The sequence below is a fragment of the Balaenoptera borealis genome (genome assembly GCF_965194805.1).
Source record: "Balaenoptera borealis genome assembly, chromosome: 12".
In the NCBI taxonomy this organism is placed as follows: Eukaryota; Metazoa; Chordata; class Mammalia; order Artiodactyla; family Balaenopteridae; genus Balaenoptera; species Balaenoptera borealis.
The window spans coordinates 55,676,108-55,702,360 of NC_138869.1; the positions used below are offsets into that span (position 1 = coordinate 55,676,108).

At 44.3% G+C, this 26,253-nt stretch overlaps 1 protein-coding gene and 1 pseudogene across 3 annotated transcripts in view; one reads left to right on the plus strand and one right to left on the minus strand.

Annotated features, from left to right (window-relative positions):
- The first annotated feature begins 564 nt into the window (after window positions 1-564).
- LOC309607398 (embryonic polyadenylate-binding protein 2 pseudogene) lies at window positions 565-8,369 on the plus strand (annotated as a pseudogene). Its single transcript has 3 exons — window positions 565-1,234; window positions 1,376-1,479; window positions 8,181-8,369. The product of its transcript is annotated as an embryonic polyadenylate-binding protein 2 pseudogene (transcript).
- A 12,063-nt stretch (window positions 8,370-20,432) lies between these two features.
- Window positions 20,433-26,253, minus strand: part of PDCD6IP (programmed cell death 6 interacting protein) — a 62,849-nt gene continuing 57,028 nt past the window's right edge. For both annotated transcript variants that reach the window (XM_082348455.1, XM_082348454.1), the window contains exons 17-18: window positions 24,944-25,137; window positions 20,433-24,035 (exon numbers count right to left, since the gene is read on the minus strand). In XM_082348455.1, the coding sequence (XP_082204581.1) occupies window positions 23,861-24,035; window positions 24,944-25,137 (369 nt within the window). In that variant the 3' untranslated portion in view covers window positions 20,433-23,860. The remainder of the gene's footprint in view (window positions 24,036-24,943; window positions 25,138-26,253) is intronic.

The following is a 26,253-nucleotide window of genomic DNA, read 5'->3' on the forward strand; positions in this document are numbered from 1 at the left end:
TAAATAGGAAATACCTCATATGCAAAAAACAAAACAAACAAAAAACCCAAGCAAACTTTTTTAAGAAAAGTCTCCTTTTAAAAGCAATGTGCAGGGGCTTCCGTGGTGGCGCAGTGGTTAAGAATCCACCTGCCAACTCAGGGAACAAGGGTTCGAGCCCTGGTCCGGGAAGATCCCACATGCCGCGGAGTAACTAAGCCCGTGAGACACAACTACTGAGCCTGCGCTCCAGAGCCCACGAGCCACAACTACTGAAGCCTGCGCGCCTAGATCCCGTGCTCCGCAACAAAAGAAGCCACCGCAAGGAGAAGCCCGCGCACCACAACAAAGAGTAGCCCCAGCGGCAGCTCGCGGCAGCTCGCGAAAACCCAAGCACAGCAACGAAGACCCAACGCAGCCAAAAATAAATAAATTTTTTTAAAACTTTAAAAATTAAAAAATAAATAAAAGCAATGTGAGGGCGTGGAGGCGAGCACTGAGGCCTGGCCTATCTCCCCTCCTGCCCCGGCCGCCATGTGGCCCTTCCTCAGCCGCGCTCGCTTCCCGCACACCACCCGGGGCTGACCCCGGAGGGCTTCCAGACCCCGAGGCCCAGGGCGGGGGGCCTGGTGCCGGGCCGGGAAGACTCCTCTGGGCCCCAGGGCTGGAGACAGGGAGGAGGAGGAGACAGGGGAAGCGGGGAAAGAAGACGAGGAAGACGCGGGCTTCCTGCCGTCTCTCTTGGAGAGGGAGGACCTGGCCGAGTGCCCGGTACCGGACCGGGAGCTGGAGGCCATGAAACTGGAGCTGTGGGCCATGCAGCAGGCCCAGGGCCCAGAGGGGTAAGAGGAAGACGCCGGGGCCCTGCTGGCCGGGCAGCTGCTGAGCCCCGAGCCAGACACCCCCATGGAGACGGTGGAGGCCGACCACAGACCCATCTACATGGGCAATGTGGGCTACGGGGGCTCGGCCCAGGAGCTGGAGGCCTGTTTCAACCACTGCAGGGAGATACCCCAGGTGGCCATCCTGTGTGACAAGCTCTCCCGACACCCCAAGGGCTATGCCTGCATAGAGTTTGCCCCCAAGAGCTCGGCCCAAGCCGCCGTGGAGCTGAACAAGAGCGTCTTTTAAGGCCGGGTCACCAAGGTGCTGCCCAAAAGAAACAACTTACCAGGGACCAGCTCCACGGACCGCGGGGGCCTTCAGGGACACCCAGGCGCCAGGGGGGGACCCTCCGCCCACAGCAGCCTCCAGGGTAGGGCCCGTGTTGGACCAGGAGGGCGGAACCTGGGGCGTGGCAGATTCTCCCCGTGGTATTCACCGTACTGAAGGGAGGACCCGATTTTGAGAGTGAGGCTGCAGCTGGGTCGAGTGTAAACACCTGTGCTCCTCGTAGGCCCATTTACTCTGCGCAGAATCATTGCCCCGCCCCCCTTCGCTCGGCGCGAGGACGGCTCAGAACGCACGGCCGAAGCCCCCGGTCACGAAACAGCGCACGGGGTGGGCCTGGCACCGGGGCTAGTGGGGGCTTTGGAGGGCACCGGGCAAAGCTGCGGCTAGGTGAGGCCCAGGCGGCGCTGGGTATGCTCCCGGTCGACCAACGCCTTTTATAGAAAAGTAGAATCGTGTGTCTTAATGGTTATTTTTTTAAAACAAGCAATGTGAAAATGGAAATAGACCCACAGACACAGAAAATGAACTTATGGTTACCAAAGGGGAAAGGGGGGGAGGGATAAATTAGGTACTTGGGATTAACATACACTACTATATATAAAATAGATAACCAACAAGCACCTGCTGTAGAGCACTGGGAACTATACCCAATATTTTGTAATAACCTATAATGGAAAAGAATCTGAAAAAGTATATATATGTGTGTGTGTATGTATATATGTCTGTGTAACTGAATCACTGTGCTGTACACCTGAAACTAACACAACACTAAATCAACGATACTTCAATAAAAAAATAAAATAAAAGCAATGTGAGAGGACTGCCAGATATTAAGATATATTACAATACTACAGTAATTAAGTTAACATGGTGCTGTCACATGAAAGGACAGATAGATGAACAGAATTTAAAGCCCCCAAAGATATCCATCAATAAATGTGTGTATAAATAGATAAACATTTAACATATGATAAAGATGATATTTTGAATCAGCAAGAAAAAGATTTTTTTCAACAAAATAAAATAATGTTAGGAAAACTAAATAGCCAGATAACAAGGCTGCCACACATTGCAAATATTTTTTCCTAATTTGTTGTTGGTCTTTTTACTTTGTATGTGGTGTTTTTTTGCAGTGCAGGTGTTTTTTATTTCTATTTTGCTTTATGTAGTCAAATACATCAATCTCTTTTACTATGACTTCTGGGAAAGTCTTGCCCATTTTGAGATTAAAACTATTTTCATATTTTCTACTAATACTTTATGACCTTATTTTTTTAATACTTAAATATTTGCTCCATCTAGATCTTATCTTAATGGAAGATGTGACGTGAGGCCAAGCTTATTTCTCCTAGTGTGATTTCTCAGAGAACCAAGGTGTGTTCAGAAAAGAAAAGTGATCCTTCCTCTGCTTCTAGGACAAGAACCTGCTCCCAACTGCAGAGAATCAAACAGCCTGCACTGGTCAAAGCCACCTCTTCAGCTCTAATCCTGAGAATCTTCACAATAAAACCAGTGGCTGCACTGCCTCCAAGATAAAGGTCAAAGGCAGGCTGAAAGCACTTCGACCTTGCCCTGCTTTTCAGTGCAATCTCCCTCTGGCTGGCTCCCTGCCCCAGAGCACCCTCATTCATTATCTGGATGAAATGCCTTGTGCATACTGGGATTCACTCTTCACCACATTCCTTGTCTGGCTAACTCATTTTCAAATCTAAAGTCAGTCATTACCCGGAATTCCCTGGCAGTCGGCACTTCTGCTGCAGGGGGCACGGGTTCAATCCCTGGTTGGGGAACTAAGATCCCACAAGCTTTACGGCGTGGCCAATAAATAAAATGTAAAAAAAAAAGTCAGTCATTACCTACCCCTGAGCTGCCTTGCCTTACATAAGACACACACACACACACACACACACACACACACACACACACACACACACACATTCCCCACCCACATCTCTCCCTCTGGGCCACAGGCACATGCCCCAGACCCCTCCACACACATCACTACCAAAGCAGAAGCCACATTCCACATTGTGCTGTCCACTACTGTGTATCTTCCCTGCTGGACTCCAGACAAATGTGCCCCCTGCTTCTGCCCTCCCCCCACCTAGTGCAGAGGGACGCTGAATGAATGACTCCAGAATGAGTGAAGATTCCCACCCTGCTCCCTTAGTAAGTATTTTTCTAATGCCAAGAATGGTAAAATCATCAGGAAGAATGTGATGTTCATAGCAGTGATATATGTAATGTCCAGAGTAATGCACACTATAAATGCTTCATTTCTAACAGAGTGATACTCAGTCCGCCATTCTGGTATACAACAGCATGGTAGTTTTTGCAAAAATGGCCCAAATTATGCTCTTCCCTGTATCCATACCTGTTTTCAGTGTGATTTTACAGCATCTTCCATACAGAGGTGGAGTCCTTGAGGCTGACCTTGGAACTTGCTTTAGCCAATTAAGCGTGGCAGAAGCCACACTGTTCCCATTCCAAGCCCAGACCTCAGGAGTCCTTGCATGTTTTTTGCTTTTCTTGGAACTCCATCCAGCCATGTGAAAAGTTCCATCTAGCCTTCTGGAAGATGAAATACGTACGGTCAAGTCATCTCCATCACACCAGGTGACCCTGCAGCACCCAGTAGCAGACTGTCTAACTGACCAGCAGCAAACCACAGGCATACAACTAACCCTAGTCAGGACGAGTAGAATCACCCAAACCCCAGCACAAATTGCTGACCCACAGAATCATGAGCTAAGCATACTGCTTTTTTTTTAAGTCACTAAGTTTTGGAATGGCTTACTATAGCAAAAGCTAGTTTACAACTGGTTATTGAATTGTTGCAGTCCTTCCATATCAGTTAGTAAATATCCACTACCAAATTTGCCACCACCAACAAATGGACGCCTGACCACTCTACACCCAGCAACAAGAGCTTATGCCAGGTCCAGCAGGGGCCTTCAGTACATGCTCTGTTTCTATAGCCTGATCTCTTCTGACTAATCGATGTTAATGAGGTATCAGTTGTTAAATATTTTTCAAATAACTCTGATCAAAGGGGAATGACTAAGTGAGCTATAGCATATCAGAATATTACATTGTCACTAAAAATAACCATATGAACTGTCAGTCCATAAAACCCTATCTATAAAATACTGTTAAATGGAAAAGAACAGATCACTACCAATTGGTATGCACCTACTGTAATAACATCAAATGTCGGTGTACACAATGACAAAAATGAGAATTGAAGTTATAGTACCAAGAGCTTGGTGTTTTTGTTCTCTGTAATTATTTTATTCTAGTGCATAATAAGACAAAAACAACTCTAATCTTTCTAAGTAGAATGCATTTGGAAACTTGTCTTCTTGGAATTGAATTTTCTCAGAGCAAAGTCCTGACATTGAGTAGAATGCATTAAGAAAAAACTATTTCGTTTCCTATAGGCAATATATCCTAAATGTCTACTTAGATTTCTAACTTACTTTTAAAAGCTAAAAAGTCACAAAATGAAAACAAGGTCAATGTGTTCTAGAATAGATCTTGCTTATTTAAGCAAATACTAATTCACGTGTGGATAACTTTGCTCCATCAGCTTCTCTCCCCCATCCCAACATGGACAACAGCCCTGTGTTTACCAAATCAGCCCTCAAAATTCTTGTGATGCAAAATCTAGAGGATGAGTATACCAGACATTGGCAACTTCTTACCCAATATCTCTTCTTCCCGTCTTTATTAACAGGACCCTGATTTTTTTTCCCAGGGTTGCAAGGTGACAGTTATACTTACTTCCCCAGGATCCCTTGCAGCTAGTGATGGCCATGTGGTCATTTCTGGCCAGTGGGATGTAAGTATCAATCTACTGGATGAGGCTTCAGGGAAAGTAATTGTTTTCCCAATATAAAGAAACCATTCAGATAAAGAGACAAAGAAGATGTGGTACATATATACAATGGAATACTACTCAGCCATCAAAAAGAATGAAGTAATGTCATCTGCAGCAACATGGATGGACCTAGAGATTACGATGCTAAGTGAAGTAAGTCAGACAGAGAAAGACAGATATCATATGATAACACAGGTAGAATCTGAAGTATGACACAATGAACTTACTTACAAAACAGAAACAGACTCACTGACATAGAAAACAAGCTTAGGGTTACCAAATGGGAAAGGGGGTGGGGGAGGGATAAAATAGGAGTTTGGAACTAGCAGGTACCAACTACTATATGTAAAATACATAAACAACAAGGTCCTACTGTATAGCACAGGGAACTTTATTCAATAGCCTGTAATAAACCATATTGGAAAAGAATATATATATTCATATATATATTCATATATATATATGAATAACTTTACTGTACACCAGAAACTAATGCAACATTGTCGCCAACTATACTTCAATAAAAAAAAATTTTTTTTTAAATAAAGAAACTATTCATCAGGCACATGTCTTCTGCCTTTGTCCATTTCCCCTCTTCTGGCCTGGAATGCAAACACGATGCCTACAGACGCAGCAGCCATCTGTGAGAATGAAGAAAGCTACACAGCCTAAATGGCAGAGCAGAAAAGCAGAAGGACCTGCTGGACCAGCTGTGGAGCACCTTGCTATGGACTTTTCTGGGGGGAGAAAAAGAAACCTCTTACTTGTTTTAGCAACCATAGTGAGGTTTCTGTAACATGTAACCAGACACAACCCTGACTGATATAAAGGTGGGATGGGCACTGAGAAAAAGGAGGATGGGACAGGGGGTATGGACAGAGAGGCCAGGCCAATCCATTTATGAAAGAAGTAGACGAGAGGAAGGAAGGAGCAAGAGAAGATCCAGCCCCAGTCTGTGGTTAGGGAGCCGTGTGGGTGTTGGCACAGAGGCCACCCGGAGAAGCTGAGAGGGGAGAGGAGGAAAGGGCTTTGGAAGTGTTACTAGAGCTCAGGAATCACATCCCCTTAAAGGTCTTCAACAGAGTCCTGTAACAATGGAATTCCTTCTCAATTACCTCTGGCTGCTTCATTTTATTTTTGTGAATTGGGGAGGGGTGGCGGGCGGGTTGTCTCTGCAGTGCCCCAGCCATGTGGAGCCCCAGGATTTACTAGGGTTATGTAAGCATCAATTCAGGGAAGTTTTGAAAGAGCAGAGACAAGGCAGCTGGAGATGTGAGGTCAAGTCCTCATCCTTTCATGATTTGCTGTGGAATCTCAAGCCAGTACATTTCCAAGTGTGGCTTCAGATCCCCCTTTGTGAAAGAGGGGAGCAGATCAAACGTGCCAGAGGAAGCCTTCCAGCTCGGTTCCTATAGTAGTCCAAGCGTTACTGCAAGAGAAGCATATCTGGACTCCTAGAAGGATATCCCTCCTTTGGGTAGCCTTCCTTTTTGGCTTTGATGGAAATACATGGTGTGAAGAAAAGAAGCACATGCAGCAAAAATGAAGGCCATCCCAAGTCAATAAACATCTGTTGACCAGCTGCTCTGAATTGAGCACTCCGATGAAGATGGCTAAAGGATACAGTCTAAGCTCCGTAGCCAGGGGCAAAGCCCTCCCCACCCGGCCCCCTCTAATCCAGGGCCTTTCTCCCCCTGTCCCCCACACACATCCTCACTTCTGGCACTCAAGCTGCTCACAGCATCCTCAGCCTCTTGCGATACTCCACGCCTCCCTCAATCTCCTCCAGCTTTACCCTCTCTCCACGGGAGATGCCTTCCCTTTTTGACCTGGAAAAATCTTACTCATCCTTCAGTGCCCAGACCAAGCATTTTGAGAAAAATAAAAGCAGCTAGTCATTGGCCCAGGTGCTACCAGCTAGGCTGTGATGTTCCCCTGATGAAATTGACTATTTCATAGACTATCAACGCCAGTCGAGAACTCCAACAAGACACAAATTATACCACTCGGGAATCATACCTGAATAGAAATTGAAAACAAAGACACTGTGCAACAAGGAGAAGGACCACACCTCTCCCCCTGAGGCTGACGTGAGCTGCCATGGCTTCTTTTCCAAGGACATCTCCATCCCCACTCCATTCATCCCACCTCCTAGACTAAAGGTATTAAGATGCCCAGTCACCAAATTGCCCCTCTTTCTAACAAGACTGACCCAGAAGAGACCCCACTTCCTTGTACTCAAGTCAGCAAACAGAAGCCCAAACCTCTATGAAGCCCCTCCGAACCGCTCTTACCCAGACACTCCATGGTTCCGCGGGGTGCATGTTCTCTTTTCATGTAGCAGGTTACAAACCCAAGTTCAACTACATGTGTATTCCTGGTGCCCTTGGCAGGTGGTCAGTGACAATCTCTTCCTCTCTGACCTGCTCCAATCCAGCAGAGCAAAGCTCCTCTCCCACGGACATCTACATCCCGTGTGCATACCTCTAGCTGCTGGAACACTCTGCTGTAACATCTCTCCTCAGTTCCACTCTCTCACTACCTCTCTCCCCAAAGCCTGTTCATCCCCTCATGACAGGGTTCACCTCTTCCTCTGCACTGAGCAGGTCCCTCGGGTGTCTGTAGAACAAATGCCCCAAGACCCCACACCACAAATCAGCATGGCTAGGCCCCCGAGAGTCTCAACCCCAAGCACCAAAATGTTCATAACTCTTCCCCCTTCGCGGACCACATATCACGTGGAACCACAGGACGGGAATATTAGGAAGTCTGTCTTCATCAGCACTTCCCATACTGCATCTCATTTTTGCCGTGTGCGCTGTTCTTAAATTTGCAAATTTGCCATCACTGCTGATCTCCCATCGAGGCCACCTCTGTGACTTGAACCTCCCCTGACAGTGCGATGCCACGTTATTGCAGAGGATTGCAACAGCAGGCAAATAACAGGAACATAAGTTAATGACTTGAGAGCACCAAGCTCCTTCACCAGAGGGAAGAAAGGAAGAGTCCTGAGGTTTAAATGATGTCCATAAAACATCTGCAAAGAGGAGTCAGAGGGGCTGCTGGCAGCCTAGCAAACAGCAATTCTAGGAAGCAGCCTTTTAGAGATCAGTATGTCCTGAAGTGTACCTTTCTACTTCTTTTTCAGTTAAAACACATCGACGTGGAGGCCAGCTGCATTTGTCCTGGCCCTGGCACGACAGGACACCACCAGGAACGGCGGCAGCAGCCCATCTTCAAAGGCTCTCTGCGAGAAACTGCATCTGCTTTCACCAAGGAAAATGTGATTTTGCTCAGCCTTATGGAATGTGGAACAAATACTTTTTTAAAAAAATGACAGGTTTGGTTGGGGTTTTTCTCCCTCTTCAAAATGTTTCCCTAGATGACATGGGTAGTGCAAACACCACTCACTCACCAAAGCTTAAAATAAAAACTTCTTAAGTCAGACAGAGAGAGACAAATATATGATATCGCTTATATGTGGGACCTAAAAAAAATGATACAGGGCTTCCCTGGTGGCGCAGTGGTTGAGAATCCGCCTGCCAATGCAGGGGACACGGGTTCGAGCCCTGGTCTGGGAAGATCCCACATGCCGCGGAGCAACTAAGCCCGTGCACCACAGTTACTGAGCCTGCGCGTCTGGAGCCTGTGCTCCGCAACAAGAGAGGCCACGACAGTGAGAGGCCCGCGCACCGCGATGAAGAGTGGCCCCCGCTTGCCTCAACTAGAGAAAGCCCTCGCACAGAAACGAAGACCCAACACAGCCAAAATAAATAAATAAATAAATAAATAAATAAATAAATAAATAAAAGTGAAAAAAATATATATTTTAAAAAAAAATGATACAAATGAACTTATATACAAAACAGAAAGAGACTCACAGGTATAGAAAACAAACTATGGTTACCAAAGGGGAAAGGGAGTGGGGGAGGGATAAATTAGGAGGTTGGGATTAACAGATACACACTACTATATATAAAATAGATAATCAACAAGGACCTACTGTACAGCACCGGGAACTCTACTCAAGATCTTGTAATAACCTATAATGGAAAAGAATCTGAAAAAGAATATGTATATATACATATAACTGAATCACTTTGCTGTACACCTGAAACTAACGCAACATTGTAAATCAACTCTACTCCAATACATTTTTTCTAAAAAAGAAAATTTCTTGTCTGCTCCCATTTCCCCACTCACTCCTGCAGTATCAGCCCCCATACTCCAGTACCTCATCAGAAAGGAAATAGGGTCACAGACACACACACTGGAGAGAAGGGGCCCAGGCTGACTCTCTGAAAAAGAAGAGAGTTTTTCTTGTTGTCTCTTTTGCCGTTGTTGAGGGGAAGTTGAAATATAACAAAATGGCCTCTTTTCTTTTTTTTTTCAACAAAAATTAATTCTGCAGCCACAGGAAGGGTTGTAAACCAGATGCCACCTCTCAAAAGTTTAAGAAACATGTGACCTGGAGAATCATCTCAGTTTTGTCACCCGTAAAGCTGGGTTCTTTTATCTGACCTCAACATCAAAGGGATGTTATAAGAAACATTGGTACAATATCTTTAAAGTGCTTGTGATTTCTCAGAGGAAAAAAAAAATTGAGTATGAGGTGAGACTGTAAAATAAAGCGTAGGCCTGTCCAAAAGTGAATGAAACAAGTTCTTAGACCACAGGCCACACTGGCCTCGCTGCTCAGAATGCCAGCCTGGCCACAGCTGGGGGAACACCTGGGCTCCTGGGGAGCACTGCCCAGCGTCCTGCCGAGCTCTGCACCTGAACTGCACTGGAATCGGCGACAAACCTGGTTCCTGAACACGGGTCTGCTTTGTAGTCACAGCATGGAGGGCCTCCAGGGAGTCAGAGGGGAGGGTCCGTCCTCCCACCTCACCACTGAGTCCTCCTGGTGCCTGAGCACCACTGCTGCCGACTCATCGCTTCACCGTCAACACCAGCTACTCATCATCATTCCCCCCCTAGACTACCAGCGAAGACCCAGCATCACTCCACCCACACCCCTCATCACCCACCATCACCTCCCCACCAGCACATGCTGGTTCGCAAACTAACCCTACACACGGAGGGCGGAGAAAGATCAAGGATAGAGGCAGCCACTCCAGATGGGGAGGCGGCAGGTGTGACAAGCCAGGGAACTTGCACACGAGGCTGGTCTTGGGCACCACACGTCAAGGGGATCTCCCGCCCGCCTGCCAGAATCTTACAAGTTTATACAGAGGCCTTAACTGGGTTCAGTCACATATACTGTCCAGATGGTTCCAACACCTTACTCTCTCAAGGCTGTGTCCTTGAAACCGGCTCCACTGGGGGATGGCGAGTGGAAGGTACATTCCAAGGACAGGGGAGGTAGGGGAGGGGGTGCAGCTCTCATGTCAACCTCAGAGGAAACAGGGTCCAGGGACCTGAGACCACTGGTCCAGACTCTCTAGTAGATTCACACAAACCTTTACATTTGTCATCAGAGAACATTTAACAAGTTGCCTAGGGCAATAATAATAATAATAGCTCATAATTTTGAGTGCTTACTATGTGTCACAGACCATTCTAAGAGCTTTTCATGCACTAGCTCATAATAACTTCAGGCAGAAAGTGCCATTACTGCGCCTATTTTGGATCTGGGGAAGCACAGAGGCGAAGTCATTTGCTTCAAGTCCTGCAACTAATAAAGTGTCAGACCCCCAGCCCCAGAGCCCACGCCTTTGACCACTTTGTCACACTGTCATCTCACAAAATAAATCTAGGGCACGTTAGTGAAGAGCATTTGTTAAGTTCCCCGGGTTATTGGGGTACCCGTGCCAGAAAGCCAAGCAGAAGTTGCAGCCGCTCACACTCTGGGCTACTGGTATTTGCATGCCCCAAGTACACCACACGCTCAAGGACAAAGCTACGATCCTCAATGATAACAGCCAAGCATGGCGCCAACCGTGTACACACTTGGTTTTCTTTATTCTCACAATAATCTCGTGAGGTAGGTGATACTGTTCCCACTTTATACAAGAGGAAACTGAGGCTCAGAGCAGATCAACAACTTGCCTGATGGGCATGCAATAGACACACCTGAAAAGACTCTGTTCAGAGTGGTCACCTGGACCCAACCTGTGCTGAGTTCTATAAGGAGCTAGAAGCCACAGCCCTTGGGTCTGGTCTGTGCTGTGGCCTCAGCACCCAGGACGGAGCCTGAAAGGTCAGCTCCTGTAGATGAAGGCATGCATGCTTGCAGGAAGGAATGAATGACTGAATGGAACAGTGTTGCTCATAACTAAAATAAGAGCCAAATATACCTGGAGAAAACCATAGTTAGAAAAGACACACGCACCCCCAATGTTCATTGCAGCACTATTTACAATAGCCAGGACATGGAATCAACCTAAATGTCCATCGACAGATGAATGGATAAAGAAGATGTGGTACATATATACAATGGAATAAAAAAAGAATGAAATAACGCCACTTGCAGCAACATGGATGGACCCAGAGATTGTCATACTGAGTGAAGTAAGTCAGATAGAGAAGGACAAATATCTTATGATATCGCTTATACGTGGAATCTAAAAAAACGGTACAAATGAACTTATTTACAAAACAGAAATAGTGTTACAGATGTAGAAAGCAATCATGATTACTGGGGGGGAAACAGAGGAGAGATAAATTGGGAGATTGGGATTGATATGTACACACTACTATATATAAAATAACTAATAAAGACCTACTGTACAGCACAAGGAACTCTACTCAATACTCTGTAACCTATATGGGGAAAAAAGTCTAAAAAAAGGGGCTATATGTATATACATAACTGATTCACTTTGCTGTACAGCAGAAAGTAACACAACACTGTAAATCAACTATACTCCAATAAAAAATTTTTTTAAAAAAGAAAAAGAAATGAAAAATTCGAGCTTATATTGAACCAAAAAGTACAGAGTACCCATATCCTAGAGATTATTTAATGTTGTGATATTAAATAAAGCTAGTATTTTATAATTTAAAAAATAAGATAAGAGCCAACAATCCTTAAAGGTCAGAAGAGCAGGAAGTGTAACAAAGGTTAATTTTAGAGTCACTGCGGGAGGTGGGAACACAGAACCACCCCGTCCACCAAGTCATTTTCCTCCAGGCCGACCTACTTCGGGTCGAGTGAGGGTTTGCAGAGCTGTTCCTCTGTTCCAGGCTGACTTGGGAAAGTGGCTGCTGCCCTTTGCAATTAGACACTCTCAGACCTCCATTCTGAGCCCTTAAATATATACAGTGACCTATGCGCTCATGTGGCCAAAGAAGGAGGAACATGTGAAATTGTTCCCGTTAAAATCAGCCCTGGGGCAACCACCGCGTCACCAAGTGGCAGGCCTGGCTGGGTCCTCGGTTTGTAGTATAGGATCGCGGTCTCTCTGCACCTGTAAAGTTCCCGTTTTATAAAGTCCCTCTCTCCTACCGCATCTCCCGCCTCTGCCCCTTCCCCTCCCCCACACAAGTGCAGCCACTTCCAACAGCCGCTGACTTAATGAAAACCCTTCAGCTTTGTTTCTACCCTAACAGCGGATCTGCTCCTACCAGAATAACAAACCAAGTATGCTCTCTGCTTCGCAAGTTTGGGTGTTTTTTGTTTGTTTGTTTTTTGTTTTTCTTTGGCGGGGGGAGACAGCAAATGAGGTGTGGGCACTAAACTAGTTCTCATCCGGTGCCTGGGAGACTCACTTTTTCGCATCACGTCTTCCTGGACTCACAATAAAGGTTGCTTCATCTCTTGGCGGGGTATCAGCTTCAGAGCCTCATCACAGGACCCCAATTACGTTGTTAACAGTAAAGAAGAAAGCTTGAACCAATTTTAGAGCAAGAGTTAAGAGGAATAAAAATCCCCGCTGTGATCTTTTAAAGCATTAGTTGGGAAATAGTTCCCTCCTGTGGTGTAAGTGGAAATTGCCGCTCTTACCCATTGGAAAGTTTTCCAATGTCTAGAGGTTAATAAATTTTGTGTGCTGCTATGAACCATACGGGCAATCAGGTAAAGCCTATGGACATCTTCCCAAATGCATAAAGTAAAATACATAAAATTACAAAGGAAACCAATTATATTTAGATTTATTTATCCAATTATTAAACAAGTGGGGTCTATACTAATATATGTGCTTTTTTGACAGTAAATAACAAGACCTAGTGGTACGTCTATTTACCATAAATGCAAAGTAGTGATAAGTATAAATGACGTTTTGAGAAATCAGTGGCAACTGTAATGTGATATACAAATAGCTAGGATTTCGAGACGGGACAAAATCACAGGTTCTAGTAGTACTGCAAAGGTCAATATTTGACCTTTTGTCACCATTTATAATTGAAGGAATTCTATATTTCAGTTAGAGCTTAGTAAACACAAAGCCTCAGTCTTTCCCCATTCTAGTAGAGGAGGAGACCTCCTGAATTCCATCCCCTTGGGGACCCCTTTGGGGTTGGTGGAGCCCAGCTAGTCTCTCCACCTTAATCTATTCATGGAGCAGTTTCCCCACATGAGGCAAGGAGGTTACCAATTTTGTAGTATTTCAGGGGGAAAATGCTATTGTTACCTCCAGGGTGTGAGAACTGGGGAATCTGAATGAAATGGCCATTCCAACACTTCACGTAACTGAAACAACACTGCTCTGAAAACCAGGACACCAGCTTCTCTTCCATCCTGGCTAAACTGGCAGAAATGGAGGCGAATTTCAGCAAGATAAAATACATATAACCCTAAAGTCAGAGAAGGGCCAACAATCTCACCAAATTCTCCCCAAGTTATGGGGAGTTTGCAGGTGCTGAGAACAATGATAACAGCCAGCAGCTCTGAGCACCTACCCGGGTCGGTCTTTCAGGCGCTGCTCCTTTGCTGCCGCACCATCAGGGAGATGGAGGCTTACAGTCCAGAATCACAAAGGACCCAGCCCAGGTCAGGCTGCTTCTAACAACCAGCCTTTGGCCTTTGTACAGCGCTGCTGGTGGTTTGTAAATTTGGGACTTTCAAGGGTGAAATCTGAAACTAGCCCCGAACTCGAGGGCAGGGGAAGAGCAAACAAAGTGGCAGCCAGTCCAGATCGTAGGTGGCGTGTTAACAAGCGGAGGAGGTTACCTGCGAGGTCAGTCTTGGGCGCTGCAGAGTGAGTGGGTCTCCACATCCACCCACCCACCAGAATCTTACACGTTTCTGTAGAGGCATACTGGGTTCGATCATGTATACCGTCTAGAGGGTCTCAACACCGCGTACCCTCTCAAGGCTGCATCCTTGAAACCCTCTCCACTGCGGGAACCACAGGTGGCGCGTGCATTTCAAGGACTGGAGGGGGCAAGGAGCCTCCTGTTGCCCAGCCCAACTGCAGGTCCCGGTCGCTCGATGACCTCCCCCAACAGCTGCCTCAGTGGGAGGGACCCTGACCCCAGGAGACCCCAGTGATACCCACAACTTGGAATGAGAAGTTGAAGGGGAAGTGTGTCCTCTGGGAAAAGCAGCACATGAGCAGAACCCGGCGTTCAGCAGAGGGCCTCCCAGCCGTGGAGAACGACACAACAACACGGGCAACCAAGGACCCCTTGGCTGGAGTGTCTGGCCCACTTTCCACAAGCCTCTCATCCGCCAAGCAATTCCACAGCCCGTCCAAATGTGCCCCTTCTCCCTGCTGGACTCCCCAGACCTCACCTGACTGCACCCCTCTCCTGCCCAAACCTTCTTGGGGCCTCTTGCCAACAGAGCTCTCTCACTGCTGCCCTTTCTCATCCCTGGACTCCTCACACATTGCCTTTGTCCAAACACTGCCCAACCAGCCCACCACTGCCTCCCCGCTACACACACACACACACACACACACACACACACACACACAGGGTGAGGGGGCTCTCCCTTGGCCATCTAGACACGGTGGGAAGGGATAGAGATGAGATGGCGGAGTCGCAGGACTTGAGCTCATCTCCTCTCACGAAAACCCCAAAATCACAACTAACTGCTGAGCAACCATCAACGAAAAAAGACTTGGAACCTACCAAAAAAAGATATCCTACCTCCAAAGACAAAGAAGAAGCCACAACGAGACGGTAGGAGGAGCACAATTGCAATATAATCAAATCCCACAAACTGGAAAATAATTCTGTTGCAGAGGTTCTCCCACAGGAGTGGGAATTCTGAGCCCCACGTCTGGCTTCCCAGCCTGGGGGTCTGACAGCGGGAGGAGGAGCGCCGGGAGCATTTGGCTTTGAAGACTAGCAGGGCTTGAGTGCAGGAGCTGCACAGGACTGGGAGAAACAGAGACGCCACGCTTCCTTTTTTTTTTTTTTTTTGTTTTTGGCCGTGCCACACAGCTTGCGGGATCTTAGTTCCCTGACCAGGGATTGAACCCGTGCCCCCTGCAGTGGAAGCGTGGAGTCTTAATCACTGGACCGCCAAGGAATTCCCCTTAAACTCCACTCTTGGAGGGCATACACAAGGTGTCACGTGCACTGGGATCCAGGGCAAAGCAGCAACTCCGAAGGACCCTGGGCCAGACCTACCTGCAGGTCTTGGAGGGTCTCCTTGGGAGGCGGGGGTGGCTGTGGCTCACTGTGGGGACAAAGACACTAGTGGCAGAAGCCCCAGAGAATATTCCTCCACGTGAGCTCTCCTGGAGGCTACCATTTTCTCACCAAGACCTGGCTCCACCCAACAGCCTGGGACGCCTCAGGCCGAACAACCAACAGGGCAGGAACAGAGCCCCACCCATCAGCAGACAGGCTGCCTAAAGTCGTCCTGACCCCAAGGCCGCCTCTAAACAAACCCACCCTTTGACACAGCCCTGCCCACCAGAGGGACAAGACCCAGCTCCCCACACGAGTAGACAGGCACTGGCCGCTCCCACAAGAAAGCCTGCACAAGCCCCTGGACCAACCCCACCCACCACGGGGCAGACACCAGAAGCCAGAGGAGCTACGATCCTGCAGCCTGCGGGACCAAGACCACAAACACAGAAAGTTAGAAAAACACCACAGAGAAATATGTTCCAGAAGAAGGAACGAGATAAAACCCGAGAAGAACAACTAAGTTAAGTGGCGATAAACAATCTACCTGATAAAGAATTCAGGGTAATGATAGTAAAAATGAGCCAAGATCTCGGATAAGCACGGTGGGAAGTAACAGCAGTGGTGTCCCACCGCCTACGCTCTGCATGCACCCCCCCTGGATTCCTGATCCACCCCAAGTCCTCCTCAGCCAGCTCACCAACTGCAAGCTCTATGGCTGAAACCCCGTGAAATGCCCCAGGCCTCCCCACAAGCACACGGTTTCCTCCTTAGGACACCGTTTCTGAAGCAGGGTGTCCCTTACCTTCCTCACCCCGCTGTCTGTCCTAAGCAGCTATCTCCCCAGAGTGCCCAGGCCACCCCATGAGGACGGGCTGAGAGCTGCCCTCACACTTGGGATGCAGGCTCCACACCCATTTCCTGAGAGTCTGAGACATATCCCCACGTGTTGGCCTCAGTGGCAGGGCCTGGCTCCCCCCACCCACTAGTACCGGCCTTTATGGCATCAGTGGTTGGAGAAGGTGTGAGGGTGAGGGTCGGTCAGATAGAGCTTGGGATGGGAGGTGCCACTCAGGTCTGTCAACACCTGTTCTGAGTGTCCAGGCCTTGCCTGTGAAGTCCAGAGCTCTGGGGAAGAAGGCCTTCTGACCTCCTCTCCTGACCAGTGGGTGCAGACACGTTCCAGCAGACTGCTGTGTGCTCACAAGGGGTACAGCCCCTGAAAGACTGCTGGGGAGTCCCCATCACCCACTGAGCCTCCTTTGCTCTGAGAGCCCCGGAGGCCCAGGGCGTCGCCCCTGGAATTCCATTCAACTCTACAGTTTCTCAGCTACCAACCTGCTGCATCTCAGGAATGAGCCCCAAAGAGAGGCAGACTCTTCTCCTGGGACCAAGTTGGAGCTTCATCCCCCCAGCACCCACAGCTTCTAGTGGGCTCATCTCTATCCATCTCTATAGCAAAACAGGCTTCCCCACAACTGGGGCAACCCCTTGGCCTGGGCCTTACATGGCATGACCAGGCTGGGGCCATTTTAGGATTCAGGCAGCTCCCTCTGAGGTACAGGGCACTTTCTGCTGGGAATGAGAAACATGAATCTCCTCAGCACTGTCTAATGAGTGATTTACCTTCTCTCCATCCTGCCAACCCCCATATCTGACCAGCAGGTAAAAGCATTCAGATCACTCTTAAACATCAGCAGAGGCTTCCAGGAGCCCTGCTATTTCTGCTCACCAGTTCTCCGGGGGGGGGGGGGGGGGGGGGTGGTCTCAGCCAATCCAACCAAACGAATGCAGTGCTATCGTCAGAGCACGGCATGATATGCATGGCATGAACATTCTTTGCCCTCCCAGAGATGGCCTGGATGCCACAGGCAGCGAGGAATTGAAGCTAATCAGCCCAGGTACATAAGAAGTATCTATTCATTGAATGATTCAATTCTGACTCTGAAGCCCATCCCACAGGGTGATGAGAAACTCAGTCTCAGTCATTACTGGCTCCCCACAACAAACACCCAATGTGGTGCCAGGTCCTGGGTCACCATTCCATGCTGCCCAGACTCATGGTCCCTTCAGTTACGGAAGCTCCACCTCATTTGGAGTGTGACACCCACTGGGCCTGCCGTGATCCCTCTAAAAAAGCTATCCCCTCTGAGATGTTGCTGCTTCCTTTAACTCCTGGCCCCAGAGACTCCAGCTTGCTGGGTGGAGAGCTTCTGCTCTCCACCCAGCAAACGACCCCTGGAACAGGAACATGCAAGGAGTTTAGCTACCTGGTTGGCATTGAAAGGAGGGAGAAGGAAATGGAGAATTCCCACAAATCCACACTTAAACCTATCGTTGTTCCCAGTTCAATTTCACTCTTCCTTGGAATATAAATTCCTTGAGGGCACAGTTGTATTCGCAGCACCTAGAATAATCAATAATCTCTCAATATATAATTTTGAATTATTGGGGAGAAAAAAAATGAATAGGTGAATGGACAGATGGATGTAAGGAATGAGAGCAAATGCCCTACTATAAAACAAATACTCCAAGAGACAGGAGACACTTTAGAAAGCCTTTAACTTTTCATCTCAGTGAGATCCCGGCTCCGTCACTCAACTCCTCTGTGCCTTGTTTCCTCCTGTCCTGCAAAATGGGATGAAGTCACTGGCCAGCTCACTAGTGACTGCTCAGCTAAAATGTTAATGGAATTTAAATGCTTATAAGAGGACCTGGAACGTGGCAGGCACCCAGTAGATGTTAGCTACTTTTAGCGGTAACAACAGCACCCAAGAGGAAGCTATGTTTGTCATTGTAGATGTTCAGATCAGAGACGGCCGCTGAAAGAACCCCAGCTCAGCCACTTGGCAGCCGTGTGACCATGGACAAGTTGATCAACTTCTCTCCAACAAGTTGACTCCTCTGTGTAGAGTATGAATAAAAATATCAATTTCATAGGGTTCTTCTGCAACAAATGAATTATTATTTAAAGACTCAGTACAGTCCTTAGAACCAGTACGTACAAAGCTGATGTTGAGCAAGTTATTATATGAAATAAGAGTAGGCAACCATGCTATCAGTGGAACACAGCAGCAGTTGACTAGAGAGAGAAAGGTGAGATCAGTACAGAGTGCATCAGAATGTAAAGATGAGATGTGAAGTCATCAGGGGCAGAACTCCCAAAACTGGAGACACAGACAAAAACAGAGAATCACAGGTTACTGGGAGCAGAAGCCACTGGAGCCAGAATCTTGGAGGAAAACACAAACCTGAACACAAAACAGTTTTATTCATAATCGCCAAAAACTAGAAGCAACCAAGCTGACATTCCAAAAGTCATAATGTAAGAAAATAATAAATTAACAATATAAGTCCAAACCCTGTTTACAAAAATATATATAAAAAAGACAAGATTTAGCTGAGGATGGGAGGGAAGAAAATAAGAGTATTAGTGTTCCAAATAACTAGAAAAAAAGAAAACATAATCCAAGCAATGAAACACAGGAAAAGGAAATAGGACAAAAATATTCCAAACAGACAAAACATCAAAAGATCATATGATTATAATTTTAACAAAGCTGTAAATTATTTTAAACTTTCCTATTAGATTACAAAACAAAAACAAAAAACAAAACAAAAAACACTAATATATCCAGATAGAAAAAAAAAACACAGTGGAGATATTAATAATGTATATTAAAAAGTGAAAAAGGGTCACTTCATGTTCACAATAATTGGCTTGAATATGAATCACGTGGCTTCAAAATGTGTAGAGACTAGAAGAGTTACAAATACAGGAAAACGTAAAAAGAAACGCAAAGGTAATAGACTTGAACATATCCACCTGTATCACTTGGCGTCACGAGTTGAAAAGGAGGTAACCAGCTTTTAAGCAAAAAGGAAGGCTATCAGGAGCCACAGAGCTGACACGAGCCAGGATCCCTTGCAGGCAGAGTACTAAGGCAAACAACTTGGATGCGCCCCAGATGAATTAACTACAAAGGCAAGACCGGTCAGTGGATGGGGACCCTGGTTAGCAGGGGCCGGCGGCTCTCTGGTACACAGGTTCTAGGCAAGTTCCTGTCTGCTCACAGGCAGTGCCCAGGCCAACCCCACCCGCCCTGCGGTCATAAACTGAAGCAGCCCCAGCAGCAGAGCTGCTCAAGTCACTGTCCTAGATTTAGGTTGCCGCTGAACTCCAGTTCCAGGAAGGGTCCCTTAGTTCCCCATGTCCTCCCACCCCACATGCCTAGATTCCCAAGCCCCTCCATGAGAACTCTACTCTCCAACCCAGATGCCAGATAAGTGAAAACAAAAAAAAAAAGATTTAACTATACCCAATAGTTATGTAATTTTAAATGTATATAATAGGGATTCAGACTATAGATTCATTCCTGGAGGTAGCTTGTTCAACTTCAACATACTTGAAGGACAAAGTCAACACATTCTGTGATAAATTGTGTATCCTGAGCTACATAGGAAAACAGTTGCTTCTGACCTTAAAACATGGGAGAAGTAGGAAGAAAATAAGAAAATATAAATGTTTTAAAAGACGAACACATTTCACCATTCCCCTTTCCCTGATCAACTGACTGTGGTAATCTCACCAAACATTTCCAAAAATTAACCCCAAAAATGACACCTGAAGAAGAGATTACTCTTCTGAAAGATCTGAGTCAAATCGTAAGTGATGAAAATCATGGTCCATCCATGATCAATTATAGGGTTGACAGCTGTAAGAAAACATTTAAACAACACCGTCTTCTTGTCTCATGCAGTTAGTCAAAGTGGGTATTTTTTAATTTCCCAACCCACAGTTTGTCAAAGAAATTAGAGAAATATAAAAGCTGAAGGATAAACATTTTAAATAAGAATTCATACTACAAGGAAGTAAGAATCTTTCAACTTTTATTTCTAGGATACATTTCATCCGGAACCTTTTGTTTTCTTTACAATTTCCCTCTAAGAGAAATGAATACAATAAAAATATCATCCAACTACCAGCAATGTTTGTAAGCAGAAAAGAATCTAAAATCTCTGGTGTGATAATATAGGATTTCTTAAAAAATATAAACTTCATACCAGAAATAAAGCCTGAATATTCTCTTTTTCTCTAAAAATATAATTTTTCCTTCTTTGCTCTTCCACGTAAATCTTATAATCAACCATTTATTTCTAAAGTCTATTTTTAAACTAGTAATTATAATGTTATAGCACTGTTTTTCTCCTACTTTGTATCCTGTTCTGTACTGTGAATCAACTAATAATTGCAGAAGTGTTAAAAAAAAAAAAAAAAAAAAAAGATGCTGCTAGGTTGTAGCAAGATTTTCCAAGATATACTACTTATCATCCAAAAAAAAAAATTCCCCATTAGCAAACTGAAGCCTACTTAACAAATTGCATTTTGCCATGTTTATGAAATTAGAAAATGTGTACAAAAAAGCACTTTTGCAAACTGTAAAGCTCTAATGGAAAATATCTTTTTAATCTTTTTTGACTAGATAGGCTGCTGACTGGTACAGAAAATCAGGGACAGAGGCTCTGTGAAAACTTTTTTGTAACTACTTAAATTTGGGGAGAGATTATAAATTGCAAAGAAGTTGGGTGCACAGATCTCACAAAGATTGACTGGTTTGCAGTGACATATGACTACTTTTCTTAAATGAGAATAAAGACCAAGAGGCACAGGAGTAGACCAATACTTTACACCAGACTGAGAAGTCAAACCTTCTGTCTCCAACTAGGAATAAGAAGTTAGTTTTTCCCCACTTCAGACCAGCTCCTTTATGCAGAGCTTCATTACTTATAGTCCATTTTAAAGTAGTACTCCAAAGCCCGACATAAATAAATAAAACAGAAAGTGTCTTTTCTTTAGTTTAGGAAGATAATCAAAAAGCCTAATTATAAACATAGGTACAACATAACTGAACCAGAGTTATACTCTCCTACCTCTAAATAAAAAGCATAATCCACAACAACTTTTTAGGGTATTTTGTGGAATACAGGAAGTTAAGCAAAGGATAAAAAAGTTTGGTAACAAAAATAATCCCAGTGAGGGCTTGCTTCTTGTTTGCTAGAATGCAAAACGGACATAAGAGAAACTTCTTTCCATGAGCCACCTTAATGAAACTAGACAGTCCTATGAAGACACACCCAGCAATGAAGGGCTGCAGAAATTGGTCATCTGTACCTAAGACACTAGGTGACCAAAGGAAAGCATCCTCTATCATCTAAAGGATGAGTGAACCAACAAGAGGGAATGGGCCTGGGTTTGCTAACAGAGCTAAGCGAGCTGGGTATGCTGGGGAGGCTGCCACGAGGGGCTGTGGAGCCTCCTTCCCTAAAGTTTCTGAACCATCTTCCTGAGCCCTCTGAGGGCACACCGGAGGCCTAGTCTAGCACAGGGAATGGGCTAAATGGCCTTGTAACTTCTCTTGTGGCCCTCCGATGCACTTAACTCTTTTCTTTAGTGCCTTCTTTCCCCAAGAGAATATTCAGGCCAATTTTGTTTTGTTTTTGTTCTTTCTGCATTAGTGAGAATTATAAACTAGCAATTTGGAATACCCCTAATCTCACTGAGTATCTTACGATAGTAATGATAACTTGAGTAATAAGAAGGAGGAACTTAAGTGCCATTTACATAAGAGTCAAACAAGCCCATGTCATATTCTGATGATTCCACATTAATAAAACTTAGCTATGATATGTAAAAAACTATTTTTGCCAAGGTTTTAACTACTGAACTTTAAAACAATTTCAGTATTCCATGTAAAGGTCATTTATATTGAAGTAACATGCCTTCATGTTTTCTACATACAACAACAAAGTAAGATTTTTTAAAATATACATATATTTTAAACCAATTCACTCCCTTTACAATCACACCTTCAGTCCCACATTTAAAATATAAACCCAAACTGTCAAATGAAAACAACAGTGGACCAACTGATAGTATCATTTAAATGAAACAATAATTCAAGAGAAGGTTAGCATTGAAACTTAGAAAATAAACATAAACAGATTCACTGGACATCTACTCATATGCCTGGTGTGTTCTGAAATGAACCTCACACAGAACAGACCCCACTGGGGTATCAGACAACCCATTCCTTTCTCACTTTCTCATTCCATGAGGCATGTCTATGCATTCCACTAGGCAAGGCTCACTGAGGTTTATACAGTGATTAGTTTATCCTAACAGCAGAGACTAATATTAAATACACAGCCTATTCCAGAATTGGCATATGCTCCCAACAACTGTTTTGTGCACTCCCTGAATTACAGAATAGTCCAATCTTTTAGGAGCATAAAAATGAAAGGGCTTAGATCTATTCATATACACTGTGCATCAAATGTTAGTAGGTTAAGACAGTAAGGTGAAAAAAAGGAATGGAAGGGTACAGTAAATTTTCTTTAAACAATTCCATTACATTAGACAGCATTGTTAATGACATGTATTTATTTTAACCAGATTATGAAAAAAAGAAAAAGATTACCAGAATTTGTATCAATTTCTTGGCGAAGCTAATAATAAAACATTAAATATACATATTTACTTGTATATTTATTTGAAGTATCTTTGGTAGCAATTGTGTTTCCTCCACATTATAGGATTTTTCAAAATAAATGTCAAAATTAATTCACTAATCAGCATATGAAAGATAAATTATGGTTATTATTCTTTTGGTTTTCTTTTGAACCTATTAACTTGCATTAATCATGCACTTAACTCATGATCTGTTTAACTTGTGTACATATAAAATGAGAGACTAATACCAGAAAGAAATTAGACAGGAATGAGAATCAATGACAAAACATAACAATGACAACTGTTCTTAAGGAATTTATTTTTAAATTATAAGATTTACAATGTTTTGATTATGCAAAATAGCATAATGAAAATTAAACCAAATCAATAAACCAAAAGAGAAAGATAACTTAGTTTTCTTGAATATCAGTACTGAAACCATCATTGTAAGCCTCCGATGTTCCAATCATGTCTTATGTAGAACTAAGTATAATAATTTCAAACGTTTCACTTGTGGGTTTAATTTCTCATTTTCAACTTTTATGAACTGTAATGTAATTTATTTCAAATCCTATTACACTTAGTCTTTATACTGCAACAGCAGCAAACGGCCCATGTGCAATCAAATGTGGAACTGGGGCACAGCTTCTAGCCGCAGACAGAAACTACACACTGCATTCAGTACATCAGAGTACGTTATATTAACCAGAGCGTAGGGTTTAGTACACTTATTGCAGGGTTGGTATTTCTTCCCCTCTGAGCTGAACCAGCTGAGCTTCTGAGCTGACACACTACTGCTGTGGATAGTAAGGCTGCTGTGGGGGCTGAGGGAAGGGGTATGAAGGCTGCTGGGGTCCTGGGTATGGAGCCTGTCCAGGGCTCTGGTGATACACTGGCGGATATGGCATATTATACTGGCCGTATGCGTAAGGATTATAGCCCATGGGCATGGGCATTTGGCAATACCTGATGGGAAGAAGAACACAAGAAAGCTGGATTGGTAAATCAAACACTAGAAAATGAAACATACAATAATTATTCTAAAATGAAGTTTTTTCAAGAAAGCCATTCAATGGCGAGAAAAAACAGCTGTTTCAAGGTACTTGCTAGAGAAAAGTGTTCTATCCTGTTATTAATTGAAATCAAAGAAAAAAGTGTTGAATACTACCCAAAAAATAAGATTGTAGAAGGAAATAAGACTAAATATTCAACTATGAACAAGGAATAAAAACGGAGACCCTTCAATCTAATGTGGCAACCTAAGTACACTTCTGTTTCACAAGATTCAATGTTCACTGTAAGGCTCATAAATTTACTATTTACAAAGTTTTAACATTTGGAAGATACAATGTACTTACTAAGTAAAGTTTGGAAGACATCTTAAAAGGCAGTTAAATGTTTGGATTTTTAAGACTAAAAAAACTATCACAAAGGCAGCTGATCTTTAAGAAAACACATGCCATAATTAGGTAGATTTCTATTTAAGAGTTGATCAGAATGCCAAGACGTCAAAGTACAGGTATGTAAAGAAGGCCTTATCAACCTTGCTATGCTAAGCTCAGAAAAGGCACCTACCTGTTTATCACCTAAATAAAGAAGACCAAGGAAACATTCTGAATTCCATACAGAAGAGATATATTTAATATAAACCCAATATGTAAAAACTAAAAACAAATTAAATAAGCCTGGGAAATGGCTATTCAACGACTCAAATAAAGTGACTATAACTTACTTTTATTTCTATGTGAGCTGACAATGTAGCTTACTCATTCATGACACCTCCATTCAGAGAAGGGGTGAGCTTGTTTTTAAAAGACTAACCAGAGCTAGAAACATTAGCCAATTCATTGGGATACACAAAGTTTCAGCCTTACCCGGGATACCCTGGATAGGTGGGGTATGGGGGTCCCTGGGCCTGCAGAGGGGGAGCTGAACCAGGAGTTTGTGATGGAGCTGGTGCAGTGGTCCCAGTGCTCGCTGGAGCTGGAGCTGGAGCAGTAGCAGGAGGAGTTCGATTTGTTGGAAGCACAGGAGGTGGAGGCCGGGCTGGGGGCTGGGGCTTAGTAGGCTGTAAGAAAAAGTCAGCACTGACAAAATGTATCAGGTTTCTGTCAAACTGCTATCAATCAAAATAAAAGGGCATATGAGAAACTCTGGAATCCAACCAAATATATTTCAAATTCCCACTCTTAAATGTGGGCTTATAACTCCAGAAATGTACTGTAGTTGAAAAATAATTCTCCAATTTGTGGATACTCCATAGCCACTGCTCTTTCCCTGATGCCTAATATTTAATCATTTACTGTTCATTACTGCTCCCATCAATGGTTAGACATTTGATGTGGGAAGAAGGAGCAGGTCAGGTACAGTTTATTACTGTTATCTCTTCCTGGCCCCATGAATTTTCATATGAAAAATTTTAAACACCAGAAAATTTAAAAGAATACTATTATAAACAATCACATGTTTACCAATTAAATTAATTATTAACATTTGGCCACCTTTGCTTTATCTATAGCTATATCCATGTATTTATCTATCTATCTATTTGCAGAACCATTTGAAAGTTAAGTTGCAAACTTCAGGACACCAGCCCGAAAGACTTCAGCATACAAGTCCTAATATTCTCCTACATAATCACAATACCATTTCACCTGAGAAAATTAGTAATTATTTCCCAATATCATTGAGTATCCACTCCACATTCAAGTTTCCCTATTTATCACAAAAGCTCTTCTAGAAGTTTTTATGAACCAAGATCCAGCTGAGGTTCATGTATTGCATTTGATTATTATGAATCGTTCCTCTCTTTTAATCTGGAATATGCCCCCGGTCTATTTTTTTCTATGACATATGCTTTTAGAAAAGACCAAGCCAGGTGTCTCACAGAATGTTCCAGTTCTAGACTGTCCAACTGTTCCTAACAGCACAATTTAATTTCTTATTTTATCACTGTATTTGCTATAACCTGAAAGTTGGTTCTAAAGACTCCATTAGATTTAGTTAAACATTCTTAGGCAAGAATCCATGAGTGATGCTGTATTCTTTATATTGCAAAACATCAGAAAGTTGAGGTTGGTCACCTGATCAAAGTGGTGACCACCAGACCTCTACAATGTAAAGTCTGTGTTATCCTTTACAGCAAGCAAGCTGTCAAGAACACATAAAACTTGCATTTTAAAAA